The 14748-nt window shown below is 45.2% G+C and overlaps 1 protein-coding gene across 1 annotated transcript; it reads right to left on the bottom strand.

The window, feature by feature from the left end:
- Positions 1 to 1646: 1646 nt before the first annotated feature.
- si:dkey-110c1.10 (unconventional myosin-Vb) lies at positions 1647 to 14645 on the bottom strand. Its single transcript, XM_041935377.1, has 34 exons — positions 14619 to 14645; positions 13872 to 13982; positions 13585 to 13753; positions 12930 to 13074; positions 12616 to 12772; positions 12373 to 12516; positions 12168 to 12249; positions 11975 to 12082; positions 11542 to 11654; positions 11140 to 11408; positions 10953 to 11034; positions 10350 to 10490; positions 10063 to 10194; positions 9800 to 9892; positions 9597 to 9707; positions 9410 to 9507; positions 9211 to 9297; positions 8697 to 9017; positions 8376 to 8532; positions 8000 to 8239; positions 7675 to 7884; positions 7404 to 7497; positions 7143 to 7291; positions 6843 to 7052; positions 6608 to 6708; positions 6413 to 6501; positions 5711 to 5836; positions 4438 to 4589; positions 4060 to 4149; positions 3718 to 3850; positions 3337 to 3634; positions 2338 to 2512; positions 2146 to 2226; positions 1647 to 2062 (listed from the first exon to the last, which is right to left on the bottom strand). The coding sequence occupies exons 1-34, from the start codon at positions 14643 to 14645 to the stop codon at positions 1901 to 1903; spliced, it is 4857 nt and encodes a 1618-aa protein (XP_041791311.1). The 3' UTR covers positions 1647 to 1900.
- Positions 14646 to 14748: the final 103 nt, after the last annotated feature.

The following is a 14748-nucleotide window of genomic DNA, read 5'->3' as shown; positions in this document are numbered from 1 at the left end:
TATCTGCTGTTTGTGAATTTGATGCAGCAACACGTTTCAAACAAGTCGAGACAGGAGCAACAAAAGACTGGGAAAGCTGTGGAACGCTCCAAAAACACCTGTTTGGCTCATTCCACAGGTAAACAGGTTGATTGGTAACAGGTGATAGTAGCATGATTGGGTATGTCAGGGGCATCCTGGAACGGCTCAGTCGCTCACAAGCGAGGATGGAGCGAGGTTCACCACTTTGTGAACACATGAGTGTATAAAGGATGTTACTGCATGGGCTCAGGAAAACCGTTTGCAAATTATTTCATTCTGTTTTTGTTACACAGCATCACAACTTTTTAGGACTCAGACTCACTCTGTCCTATCCTCGCTTGTGAACGACTGAGCCTTTCCAGGATGCTCCTTTCATACCCAATCATGATGCTATCACCTGTTACCAATCAACCTGTTTACCTGTGGAATGTTTCAAACAGGTGTTTTTAGAGCGTTCCACAACTTTCCCAGTCTTTTGCTGCTCCTGTCCCAACTTGTTTAAAGCATGTTGCTGCATCAAATTCAGAAAAAAGATATTTACAAACATCAATGAAGTTGATGAGGTCAAACATTAAATATATTGTCTTTGTACTGTTTTAATTGAATATATGTCAGAAAAGATTAGCAGATTATCACACATTAGTTTCTACACAGCGTCCTAACGTTTTTGGAATCAGGGTTGTATTTAATGGGCTTGATGAAGAGCCGAACAAAGACACAGCTCGCATCTGACTTCTACACTGGCATTATATGTCGTCATCATATATACAAAACTACCTAAACTAAATCTAGACATGCTGTGTCACTCTCTGGTGTGTACAAGGTCTTTTATTCAAGGGGACATCTGCACAGTCTTTTAATAACTTTAAATAACAGGTACACAACTGTCACATAGCTGGAAATGCCACGAAAAAAATCTTTATTTATTGCTGTTGACAATGATACTTCAGTCGGCTCAGTTTGCGTGTCGGGGTGTTGGACTGGTGTGAGGAACAGGAGTTCAGGGCGAGGATAGATGTTAGAAGCACAACGAAGAGCACATAGACACAAAGCGGGCAGACATGCATGATCTGCTCTGTCCAGCTGACCAGGCCACACAGACAGACAGATAGACAGACAGACGCCTGCACAGCCACGCCGGTCCTGTACTTCCAGAAATGGTGCATGATAGGAACAATAAAACAAAAAGAAAAAAAGTGTATTGTGCCAGCACGCATAATTATTTGATGTTTGATGCCAATTGTCGTCTCCTTTATTTTGATATTTCATTATTGTTTTCTATCTTTCAAATGTTTGTGAATATATAAATATGTATTACTGATGTGTAGTGGTACAAAGTACTCGCATGAGAATTTTTTTATACACGAGATGTTTCTAATTTTTTGGGTTTTTTTTATTCTGGTTGTTCTTATTGGGGGTTGAGGTTACTGGGACTGCAGTCTCATTGTGTTTCTGCTTCCAATAAAATATGAAAAAAAAAAAAAAAAGCATCATGTCATTCCCTGTTTGCCAAACCGTTATGACATATAGCTGCACCATCACTATGTCTGCCTAAATAACTGATTTCATTTTTTATCAAAATCTACTACCTTTATTTAAAAGGACATACTTCGTATTCCTGCATACTATTAGCATTCATTGTATTTTAACCTCAGCAGTTAGCTGAGATGCACATTTTTCACATGACCTCTGACCTTCAATAGCATACAAGACTGATAATTAGCTGATTAATTAGGGAAGTTAGAGCTACCAAAATCAGAGACAGGAATTAATCTCACACCTCTTTGAACTTATTCAAATTTCAAAGGACTAAATGCAATACGTTGGCAGTTAAATTAGCCGAAAGGTTCTTAAATTTGCTCAAAAGAGGACCTGTTTGTTAGACTCGGCGTAGAAAGGAGATCTTGAGGGAATCCGGAATGACTAACTGCTCTGCGTGGAGGACGGGGGGAGGCATGTAGGGAAATGTGACAGGAAACACTCGCCTCACATCCATCAGGAGCTGTGGAGGCTGGCCGTCAGAACGGCCTTTGAGACGCCCCTGGAAGAGGAAAGATAAGAGACGCTCGGATGAGACACTCCACTTTAGATTGCTAAATAAAAGCCTGCAGCCGTAGACGGTACCTGGACGCTACGGATGAAATTCAGTGTGACTCTTTCATCAGCGTCACTCTGGGGGGTGTAGAGGGTCAGAATCTTCACAATCTGTTAAACAAAGCAGACACCGGCAGGAAGTCAAATACAGTTGAAGTGCCCTTTTTTTGCCTCTTCAAGCCAGCTGGAGACAGACAGACAGACAGACAGACAGACACCCACCTGCTGGCTGGACAGGGCAGTGCAGGTCTGAACAAGGGCCTGTGCGTCCGCCTCGGTCTTTTTCCCCACCTGCAGCAGCTGAACTGCCTGAATGAGGGGCTCCAGTGTGGCCACAGCGCCCCCTGCCTGAAGACCTCGGCTCCGCAGCCACTCCTCCAGCAGACTCACATTATAGCTGCAGTGACAGGAGACAGACGGGCTGATCACAAGTGCACTGTAATGCAATATATGCATCGGCTTTGCGATAAAATGTGACTTTATATGTACAGTTAATAGTAATAATAATGATAATTCAAGGAGGTATTGGTGGTATTGATATGGTAATTTTTGAGGCTGTAGTTTGTGGTGTTGGATCGCATTATACAGTCAGGATGTGCATCTAATATTCTCTCCACCTGATGTAAAATAAGTAGAGCTGAAACAATTAGATGACTGATCAGCAACTACTTTTAAATTGCATTTAATTAAGCATGAATAAAAATCAAATCACAGTACCTTACAGTGACAATCAAGTTAAAGAAAAAATCTGTCAAATCAAAAAAAGAAGAAATGTAATCTAATTAACTCAAAATAAATTGAACTAAAATGAATCAGTTCAGTTCAATTAACTCAAAAATGAATTGAAATTAATTGATTCAACTAACCCAAATAAATGAATTCTAAATACATTTGATTTAATTTAATAGTTTTAGTCGTATATTGATCAAAATCATAATCAGTCATGTCGTGTCATAGCTCAGTTCAAAGTTCATTAATGCACATTGACCACTCACTGCGACTGTCAAACACATTGTAAATGTCACGTTATATATTATGCATTTTATATTGTTGCACTATTTAACTAATTATTCAGGCTTCTGTACGTCTTTTATTACGTACTTTTTCCTACAGAAGTACACTGTTCGCAAACTGGAGTCAATTTCCTCGCACATTCTGGTTCTGATTCTGATGTGAAAAAATGTTGCACACATGTTCATCCATGCGTGTATATATGTCTACCGTATTTGCATGCCACGACTCCAGCAGCACATGTCTTTCCTTAGCAGCAGGTTGTTGAGAGCGGAGGCCGAGATGAGGTAGGTGAGCTGGTGGAAGGCCTGCCCCATGTGCGTCGGGGGCAGTGCCTGACGAGACAGAGCCGCGTGGAGGCCTCCCAGCTCCCTCAGCACCGACGCCATGGTGGGAGCATCGCCTCCTACGCCCCTGGGGTCCGAGCCCGCTCGCTTTCTGGACGTTCCCAGCTTCACAGCAGAGCCGGTCAGACCTGGGATGGTCTCACTCTCCAGCATCGCGGGGACTGAGGGAGAGAAGGGGCAGGAGGTAAGATAGGAGGAGCAGTGGAGGCGAGAGCATTCATATTAGCCGGCATTGTAGTGGTACCTATCATGTTTTGTAGACGTTTTTCGGTGATGGAGATGAGCTGCTGGTAGGCCTGGATGCAGAGGTCACTCAGGGCACGGATCAAGTCGCTCATATCAGAAGTCAGTGGAACCACGTCATCTGAGTCAAGGGTCTGAAAGGAACTCAATCCAGTCACACGTTCTTAAAGCACAATGTGTTTGATTGTATTAATTCTAAACTCAGAGGCTACACTGGGTGCAAGATGGGGAAAAAAATCTTTAGGAAGTAAATCACAGCACTCTGATTGTTCACCGTTTTTTAGCCACAAAGATGCTCTCAGTCAGTGAGGTATAAACATTAATAAAAGCATGTTCATCCTACCCGTTTTGGGGAGTGCTGGGTCAGCAGGTCGTGCAACAAACAGGCGTTCTTCAGCCACAGAGCTGTCATATCTACATCGTTACTGTGTTTCTGCAGGGACAGAGCAGATGAAAATATTGCCACTAATGTGATGCAATGAAACACGTATGTGTGTGAGAGACAGGTATACAGCCTTTGTGGTGCTTTACTTTCTCCTTAGGGCCCAGATTGTCGGGGTTGGACACACATGCAGGACAAAACAATCACAGTAAAAAGTCTTTCAAAGTCAGCTGTCGATGCTTCTCTGCAAGCGACAGCCGACCCGACGTGAGGTGATCCGCCCTCGTGCACGAAACCCCAACCATATGGTGCACCGAGCAGATTCAGAACTCGGGTTACCTTCAGAGCGGCCTTCATGGCCGTGACAGCGGCGCCACAGAGCGAGCGGGCGTGAGTTTGGTCTCCGCTGCAGTCGGTCTGACGAACACACAGGAAGAGCACGCTGGCGGGCAGGCCAGGAGGCAGAGACAGGGCGCCGTCGACACGGATGTCTGGAGCACAGACAGAGAGAGCAGCGATGGCAGGGAGAACACGGACGGGTCAGATATGCCACTTACAGACGAGTTAGTTAGAGTAAAAGTTTGTTCTCGGGTGTCACATCATAACCAGAGGCAACACCACAGAGCTGAGGTCTCTGAAGCATTTAATGAATCACATTATAACTGCTGAAGGAGACCATCGAGTCATTCCAGTAAAGACAAGAAGTTTAAAGCCACTATGAAGCTATTTCCTTTTTTTAAATCGCACAAAAAAAGTTTAAAGGTGAAACAATCTGTTGATTAATCGACTGACAGAAAATGAATCAGCCACTATTTTGTTAATAGATCAATTGTTAAAGTCATTTTTTATTTGTTCAAGCTACTCAGTTGTGATATTGATGATTTTGGAGGTTTTGGACTGTTAATTGGGCTTTTTTTTTCTTACATTCTATAGACCAGAAAAAAACGGGCAGATTAGATGATAGAAAAAAAATAGTTGGAGGCCCTTTTAAAATACACTTTACAGGATGAGACAGCTCAAATGTCAATGCCTGATATAAATAATTTCTGTGGGTATAAAAGTTTAAATGCTTCCATGTACCAAAACGTGAACATAATGTTGGTTAATGTTAGTTTGGTTTGTTAACATTACTTTGCTGTGGTCTGCTGTAAAGTAAACCACACATATTCAACCGTTAAGATCCAGAAGGGTCATCAGGCTTTTGCTGTTGAGTCTAAACACTGGAACTCTTTGCCTACTGAGCTCAGACACACTAAGTCTCTGGCTTCTTTTAAATCTCATCTTACACTGTTTTTATTCCTATTTATTTCATCTTATTCACTTCATTATATTGTCTTTCGTTCCCTGTGCTCATATTCTTGGTATTTTTTATCTGGTTTTATGTTTATTTACATTTCGTAAAGCACTTTGTAACATTGTTAAGAAAAGTGCCATATAAATGAAGTTTATTATTATTATTATGAGAAAATTATATTAAAAGGATACATACAATTAAATTGAAAGTTAAAAAGTGTTCTTTCTACTCATCAACACTTTAGAAATTCCAATACTGCTGTGGATTAAAAAAAAAAAGCAGATGAAGGTGAGTGAGGCCAACAGGAATCAGTCTCACCTGTGATGAGGTTCTTGATGAGCTTGCTTGCGTCTCTCTTCCTGCATTCCAGTAAACCAGTGACTGCTGCTGGCTTCGGTCGGGGCGGACAGGAAGCCGTCTCTGGGGCAAAAGCTGATGGGATAACTGGCAACACACACAGAAACTGGAGGGTCAATGCTGTGCGTGTCATGCTCAACTCATGAAATGAACTCTTTAAAGCTAGCTTTTGATCTAATGACAATATTTCTCTGATGATTAATGTTTACCTATTTGTTCTCAAGCACATTCAAAACACTTTATTCCGAAGGTACACAGCAAACCAAAAGCTCTGCATTGAAGGGTTAGGGTTAGGGTTAGGGTGAAGGCGACCTGATGAGATCTCACCTTGTGTCAGGAGTCGTCTGAGTGAGACTGTGTTTTTAAGCTCCTTCAGCTCTCTCCTCAGTCTGACACACTCCTGCTCTCTGGCCTCCAGTAGCTCCTGCAGCTCCTTCACGCACAAACACATCCCCATGTTGGATTTGGTGGTGAGTAATGAGGAAAAAGACAGGAAGGGACGATGGGAGCAGGATAAGATCAGGGGAAGGAAAGGTGCAACATCAAAACATGTCCTGACTCCTCTTGCATTTTTCTCATTTTATACACGGTCTGTGGCCTTCATGCACCACAGACGACTGCCTTAATGAGTCGATACCTGTTGCCGTGCAGCAGAGGAAGAACCAGAGACGGCTTGGCTGAGCTGCCGCCTCAGAGCCTCCAGCTCCTCCTCCCCCCGACTGTGCTGGCCACGCAGCTGGCTCTCCAGAAACCTGCCACAGACGGCAGAGATTCATCCCCCAAACAGAGATCATAACATGAAACTGAAAGGGAAGCAAGTTCATGCACTAACAAGCACGAGCGAGTGCGTAGACTGACTTGTTGGCCACTCGCACGGCGTCGTAAGCATGCGCCAGGTCCTCTCCTTTCATCTTCACTGCCGGGTCTTTGGCCACATCCATCACCTCCATCAGCTGGTCCTGTCGATGCAAACAGCAACACACTGTGACATTTTGACCTAATGACACGCCGAGCAGCAGCAATCATCAGGAGGAAAACACCTCAGGGAAGTTTTGTGACGAGTTTTGTTCTTCCTTCTCCTACATTCTCTCACCAGTGGCGTTTCGCAGCTCCACACAGACGCTCTCCTCTCAAAGGAGGGAGATGTCACGCTGACCCTGCGGACCTCCTCTGGGGAGGGGAAGGCAGATGGGATGGGTGACAGGGAGAGCGGGGTGAGGGACTGGGGTGACAGCAGAGTTGGGGAGAGAGGCTCAAAGCTCAGACTCTGGATGGAGTCTGTCCTCCTGTGGCCCTTGGTGCGCTGTTGGAAGGAGGAACCACAACGGTGTTTTAGAGCGAACCGGTATTTTCAGCAGTGTTTTTAAGTGTGTCTGCGGGTGTGGTTATGAACCTCAGTGAGCAGACTCATCTCCCTGAGGTTGTCGTATCTCTGCTCCAGTCTGGTGAACTCTCTCAAGAGACCCTGATACTTTCTTCTCTCCTCGTCCAGCTCTGCCCTCAGAGCTGCACTCGCCTGAGACACGGCCCTCTGCACACACTCTGCGCACACACACACACACACACACACACACACAGACAAAGAAAAATTAAACGCAAAAAGATGGAAGATGAGTGGTTTAAATGAGAAATAATTCAGCCTGTATGATGCTACCTTCTTGGGCTTTTTCTTGTTCGTGCAAGCGGGCAGACAGATCTTCCCTCTCTTTGGAAAAACTGTCCTTATCTCTCTGCAGGGCTTGCAGCTCCTTAAAAAATGAGAGAGGCTGAGCAATTAAAAATCAAAATGAACTAAGCCTCCAACAGCAGGTCCAGGAAAAGAAAATGTTTATTACGAGGCAACTAATATTCTTCACTCCTAATAATAACACCATCCCCAGTACAGTTTGAAATGTGTCAAGTTATTCTTGGGTTGGTAGACCTACTTGTGTGAGTTGAAGGATCTCCTGGGCTGCCTTCTCCTCAGCTCTCCTCCTTTCCTCCACCTCCTTCTCGCTGATGACGGAGCAGGGCTGAGGCTTCTCGTGTTTCAGGCTCTCCAGCTTCCGTATCGTCGTCCTCAGAGCCTCCAGCTCCGCCCTGGCGGCCTCTCGCTCGGCTTGCAGGGTCTCTCTCAAAGCTACGCCCTCCCTGGCCTGAACACACGCAAGCCCGACTTCATCATCAGGGTACAGAATAAAATCGCCTCCTGACACAGACATGTTAGAGCTTACAAGGACCACATCACAGGACCACACCGCCTTCACCCACCTCCTGGTCTGCTCTGAGCTGCAGCTGCATCAGTTTGACTTCCATGCCCTTGTTGAGCTCTCTGTACCTCTCCACTGAGCGGGCCTCGCTCTTCAGTTTCAGCAGCTCCCTCCTGGCAGCCCTGCGGCGCACGCAGCACTGCATGAACACCACCGCCGTTCGTACTCGCCTGTACGCCTGCCTCGCCAACCACCCCCGCACTCTGGCCTGAAGCAACACCGCGGCCCGCTCCGCCACCAGCTGATGAGGGAGAATAGGGTTTAAATGTATCACCGATTCAGGTTATGTCTACCTAACTTAACTTACTATTCAGAATTGACTTCAGAACTGCAATTTTGAAGAAAAAGTGACAAAAAAACTGTGGTTAAATGCTGACCAGTCTGTATCTGCGGCGCTCCAGTGTGCCCCTGGTGAACGCCTGGATGGTGATGGTGGCCTGTCGGATCATGAGGAATAACTGTCTGAACACCATCATGCGGAAGGTCTTCTGGATCACTAATGCTGCCTTGGAGTGGCGCAGGGTCAGAGCCAGCCTGCAGCCAGAAAGACAAAGAGGAAATTCAAGTTAATTTTGCACTTGACACTATTTTCCTAGTTTCCACAGATTATTGTGCAGTGATGAATATATTGTAGCTCACACTTAGAGAGAAGTACATTCATATCTGTCTCTCACACAAATCTCTTTGTCTATTCTCACCGTCTGGCCAGAGCTCCTCTGCAGTATCTCTGTATAGTGATGGTTGCCCAGCAGATCCTGGTGTATCTAATCCGCGACAGCCATCCTCTGACTTGGGTCTGGATGATCACAGCAGCAACACGCAGCCTCTCGGCTCTCAGCCTCTCCAGAACAGCCACCTGACCGGCCCGGAAAAACACTTTGGTCTTTCCAAAGCAGTACTGGTCTGGGTCTGGGATGAGCTGAGGCAGGGCCTGTCTGCACGAGGCCTGGGCCTGGTCCTGGCTCTGAGGACCTCGAAGCAGGAGGCGGTACCTGCTGAAGAACTCCTCGTACGTCCATCTTGGAGACAAAGTATAGACACACTATTTATGCTGTCATCACTTGGTGACACTATTGTGTTAGATTTCATGGCGGTGCATTCAATGAAACTTGGACATCTGAGACTTGAGAGTGGATATCTTATTTTATATGACTTGCTCTACACTGCATGAGAACTTGGCAGAGAGTTAAATGTCCAGGAAGTACTCAGTACCTGGATGGATAACCTGCAGCACTGATGCGAATTGTCTCCAGCACCCCGCAGGCTCTCAGCTGCTGGACTGTCCTGCTGGGGTCAAACCTAACAAAGCAAGGCTGTTAGCTTGCCTTAGTGCACACACCAGCATCAGAGAAAACCCAAAATCAAATACATAAACTTAAAACTTTCGAAGACGCGCCAAATAAAGACATACAAAAAGGGTTCTTTGAGATCGTTGGGTTTAATACAGCGCACGTAGTGAGGAGTGGTGCTGTTGAGGGTGTCCATGAGCATCTGTAAGGACTGACGGAACTGCCAGGCGCACAACAAACACAAGACGCAAAGTGTTAAAGGCAAATTCTCTACTCACAAAACACAAGGAAGCGGTTATGACAGCTCACCTGGAAGCCCACTGTCAGTCTGTGCTCTCTGGTGGCTCTTTTTCCTGAGCGAACACTTCCATTAGCCACAGAGGACACGTTTCCCTGCTGCTGGAACAACTCAGCCACCAGCTCCGACTGACACACACATGAACACACAGACACAAGTTAGCCATCCCCTGGTTACATAGAAGATAAAAACGAAGTTGTGAAATATGTAACACGTGTCTGACCTGACTGGCTTTGAGAATGTTAATGAGCTCCTCGAAGACTGTATCTCGATTCTTGTCCAAAAAGCCATCGCATTCATACTGCACCTGATGGAGAAGGAAAAACTGTTCATACAAATAATCACACTGTGGAGCGTTTACACTTAATATGGAGTTTTATTCTGGAGGGTTAATTGTTGTTAATGAGGCTGCTCATAGAGAACTAAAATAACGATCCACAAACAGATTCAATCATTGAGTTGATCTTCGTCACGCACCATGTCAGCAAAGTGCAGGACGATGAAGGCGCTGTTGGACATGCGAGGTTTCCGGAAGTGAGGGTGGGGCTTGCTGGTCAGGTGCTGGTCGTACAGCTTCCGCACCCAGCTCTCGTCTGAACCTTTGGGCATCTGGTGATCGCAGAGGCAGGAGCTTAAAACACTATCGCTACAACCACTGAGTTAAAAAAGATCCAGTGCTCAAAAAACAGCGGGCATTTTTAGGTTTAACCTCTGAGATTGAGCCAAATGCATTGTAAAAAGACGAGAGGGCCAGCACGACTCACTCTGCACTCCTCATCTAAAAGATCCAACAGGCCCAGTTGTCCCTCTATGAGACTGATGCACTGCTGATTGTCACTGAACTCAATCCTGCTCCAGGCCAGCTCTTCCCGGACGTACTCCTCCTGCTCCAAGTGGAACACATGCTGCAGGCGAACACAAAATACAAATAGAAAACCTTGAGATTGAGACAAAATAAAAGCAACTGACACTAAAACAAAGTGTTCGAAGAGGCAGACGAGGATAAAAGCTGCTCGGAAAGTTCAAAACAACAAGGCCAGCTTGGCTGCAGAGAACAGGTCGTCCCACTGGGAGGACAGCCTGTGCTTGTTTACCTCACAGCAGCACAGAGGCAAGGACAAAGCAGCACTTACTCCTGTAGTTTGTTACTATGAGGAAGACACAGCTTTACTACCTAAAATCCAAACAATTTAACGTGACACTGCAGGAGAGAAGGAATATGTCACACGTGCATTAAATGTGCATTAAATGGCAAAACCGAGAACAAGCCGGACACTATGATGCACTGCTGTGGTTGCTGAGAGTGCACTGACTCTGGCTGTAGACACTAAACACAGACAGACACGTCTACCTGTCACATCACTTACCCTGTTGAACTGTTGTTGCAGTTTTTCATTCGCATAGTTTATACAGAACTGCTCAAAACTGTTCCGGTCAAAGGTCTCAAACCTGCTCCGAGAGAGAAGACTCGTCAGATTAACTTTCTAATAACTCACTTCAGACTATGGCATAATATTTCAGGTGTGATCAAACAAACTTTGGCTCATCGCTTACCCATAGATGTCAAGCACCCCTATAAAGGATTTGGTCTGTCCCCTCTGGTTGCGCAGAGCAGAGTTGAGCCTCTGGACCGTCCATGTGAACAGCTGGCCATAGATGTGTTTGGCCAGTGCGTCTCTGGCGTCCACAGCCTGCTGAGCGGACATGGGCTTGACCAGCATCTCACCACCTACAGCCAATCTGCGGTGGCACAGCCAGTGGGCCGTCTGAGGTCCATCCACTCCCAAAAGCTTGGAGAAGACAGCCAGAGAGCGGTCGTCTGCCTGAGTAAAAAAACAAACAAACATATATCTCAGGTATACCTGCTGCAGGATGTGCACTGACAGAGGAAACAGGGTGACAGCTGAAGAAGAGCTCCAGAGAAGAGGAGACACGGACTGGAAATACAGTTCTTACATCAATGTAACCCCGGTCAGAACTTCTCCCACTGGCTTGGATGTTGACATTTCCCAGATGCAGAACAGCCGCCAGGATCCTGAAGAGCTCCATCTGTTGGTCAGGCTGCACACCTGCAGTTAACACCAACATGCATGATGCGAATAACACCAACAAGTTTGTTTAATCTTCATAACCAACAACATGATTCAGATCCATAAAAACCTACCTGAGTCGGAACAGTCGCATCCTCAAACGTCTCATTTTATGTGTGTAGACGTGTATTACTCATGTTGTGGGGACATAAATGTGTCTGCACAGTGACATTGTGGGGACTCAAATTGCGCATCCCCATAATATAAATCATTACATTTAGGGTAAAAACATCAGTCTTCAGGAGATAAATGCAAAGTCCTTTGAAGTGATGTGTGCGTGTGTGTGATTGCAACTCTACCCAGGATGGTGAAAGCATTGCGAGTGCGCTCCAGGTCCGACAAATCATCAGTACCAGGAATCTGCATCTCTCCTCCCTGGCTGGTGTAGCGGAAACGTTCAGGTGCATCTGGAGGACACGAACACAGTCAGAATGAACAGGGTGAAGGGAGAAGAAGTGCAGACGTAGTAATATTTTGAGAATAAAGTCTCACCCAGCTTGAAGGACCTCATTTCAGGCAGCTCTCTGGAGGCACACAGCTGGTAGAAGATGTGATAGTTCCTCTCTGCTGCTGCCTGACATGCACATAAACATACAGAGACTATGTTCAAGAATATTTACTAGAGTAACTTTTCACCTTTTAACTAAAGACAGATCCTATGTACAAAAAAAACCATCATTCTGGCTAAAGAGCTTACTTGGAAGACGACCCTTGACTTCTCCAGGAGATATGTCCTCATGTTGGCCGCAATGATGTCCCCTTGTTTGCCGAAGCCGATCTCGATGTACTTCCCAAAACGACTGCTGTTGTCATTTCGAGTGGTTTTAGCATTCCCAATGGACTGCGGACAAAAACGTGGGTTGTTTGTATCTTTAGAGAGCCACAATTGACAGGAAAAACCCTTATTCCTAAGCGACCAATCTGTTCAACCATCCATCACCTCCATTATTGGGTTGGAGGCCAGAACTCTCTCCTCCACGCTGGTCTGCTGTGCTGCTCCTCCAACCACGGCAAAGTATCGCATGGTGAACTTGGCTGAGACCGTCTTCCCCGAGCCAGACTCTCCGCTGATGATGATAGACTGGTTTTTCTCCTCCCTGTACACACAGATAGCTACGACTACCAAATCCTGCAGAGTGAAGCTTGTTGTAGGTATAAGAAAGAGAGTGTAGGAAATATTTTAACTGATGCATATTTTAAATGGTTGGCAAGCACCGGCTGTCATAACATGACCTCTGTCCTTTGACCTCTGACCTGGTCATGGTGCGGTAGGCTTCCTCGGCCACAGAGAAGATGTGAGGTTCCATGTCGGCCATGTCCTGACCGCTGTAAGCGTCGATCACCTCTTCGCCATATATGGGGAGCTGGTCGTAAGGATTGATGGCCACTAACACAATACCTGGAGATAAGTCCCAGTGTGGATTTATTGATTAGCCTTCATAAGAAAGATCATGTAAATAAAAATTCTTTGCAATAGCTGTATTTTTTATTTTTTTTTAAATCCTTTTTGTAAATGTTTTGGAATAGTCCCTGTTCTAACTTCAGACACACAACCTACCTCATTTTATAGCGCTTAAAGATAAATAAATGTAAATTTTAATGACAAAACCACACAAATTAAAAAATAACCTAAAAAACTGATTGTCAAAATGGGCAGAGAGAGTTTTAGAATAAAAACATCTTAATCAAATATGTAATTACACGTTAAAACCAGCAGCAGTGAGAGCACCGCCTGCCAGGCTCAACCTTTGACCTGCTGTAATATAGTCGACATTACGAGCTATAATCATGCAGACAGAAGCACACGGGAGCTGCCTGTTGCTGGCACAGATCTCAAAGACCTTCTGTCGCTCGTGTTGTCCCACTTTTAGTTGGACATCCATCCCTTCCCCCCACGCTCAGCGCTCACCACAGTACGTGTAGATGTTACTGTAGTCCAGGAATCGAACCCGCAGGTTGTGCAAGACAGCGGGCTCGTGGAGGAAGCTGAGAGCTGTTAGATCATTTTCTCCCTCCAGGATGTCGGGGTTCCCCAGTGGTGGGAGATCAGGGGGGGACCCCACGGGGTAATGGACCTCCTAACAATGGAGGAGGACGTTAGGAGCTCTAGTTGTGGGACATTTAAAGTGATCCAGAGAGGACACTGAAGCCTAGCATGGTGCTGTTTTACCAGAGCCAAGATACTGCTCGTCTCACCTTTCCATTAGAGAGATGCAGCCGTAGATGTTTCTCTCCAGGACTGTAGTCCTGGAGGAGCAGGGCTGACACCCAGACTTCATCTGGGTCAGGAACCCATACGCTGGCTCCCTGGCAAAAGAACACAACAGGCTGTGAAGCTGTAAAAATCCTGACTGAACGATAAAGAGGTGAAGTGATGCTGCAGGTTGAACACACTCTGCATGTTCTAAACCCATTTGGAGCTCATGGAGGAGCAGATTTTCATTACATAATGTTGCATTTTCTGTCCCTTTACTGTTCAGGTACTTGTAACACTTCCTGGCCTCACCCAGACAAGACGTTTGTCACCCATCAGCATAAAAGGCTCCTAAACAGTGTTAAAAATTAACACTGGTCATCCTACTCTAAATTACCTGTATGGATTAGCCATTATCACCCTCTAACATATCTAATTTTCTTATTAATTTGTGCATTTTACAAAGTAGGTTTTGATCCATACTATGATAATTCTATATATAATTTACCAATTTAATCATAGCACATCATTAACTGAAAACTATTCAAGAACACACAACAATCAGAAGTTATCATTTAAGCATTAAAGCAGATTTAATGAAACACAAAGCTCACGTTGGCTATACTGTTTCTACATTTAAATCATGAATCTTCTTTTAAAGGACTCATGAATGTTAGACCCTGCTGCAGACAATGATAAATAGCCCATCACCTTACACAATTAAAAAAAGAAATGAAAGTCAGTCTTACCTTGCTGTACAGCTCCAGTGAAGTCATCTTAACCACTTTAAAGGAAGCAGGGAAACATCATTTATTAAAAAAAAAAAAAAAAAAAAAAAAAATCAAACATCTACAGGAACAGTCTGTATCCTCCACACTT

The sequence above is a fragment of the Chelmon rostratus genome, chromosome 4 (assembly GCF_017976325.1).
Source record: "Chelmon rostratus isolate fCheRos1 chromosome 4, fCheRos1.pri, whole genome shotgun sequence".
Lineage (NCBI taxonomy): Eukaryota > Metazoa > Chordata > Actinopteri > Chaetodontiformes > Chaetodontidae > Chelmon > Chelmon rostratus.
The sequence above is the reverse complement of the archived record's forward strand: the minus strand, read 5'-3'. Positions and strand labels throughout refer to the sequence as shown.

Bases quoted from the DNA above. Each gene is read 5' to 3' on its own strand.
- si:dkey-110c1.10 (XM_041935377.1), bottom strand. From the start codon at position 14,645: ATGACTTCACTGGAGCTGTACAGCAAG. The intron at 8,240-8,375 runs GTCAGCATTTAA...CTCCCTCATCAG, and splicing joins AGCGCCGCAGATACAGACTG to CTGGTGGCGGAGCGGGCCGC. The intron at 3,851-4,059 runs GTAGGATGAACA...AGTTCCTTTCAG, and splicing joins CCCAGCACTCCCCAAAACGG to ACCCTTGACTCAGATGACGT.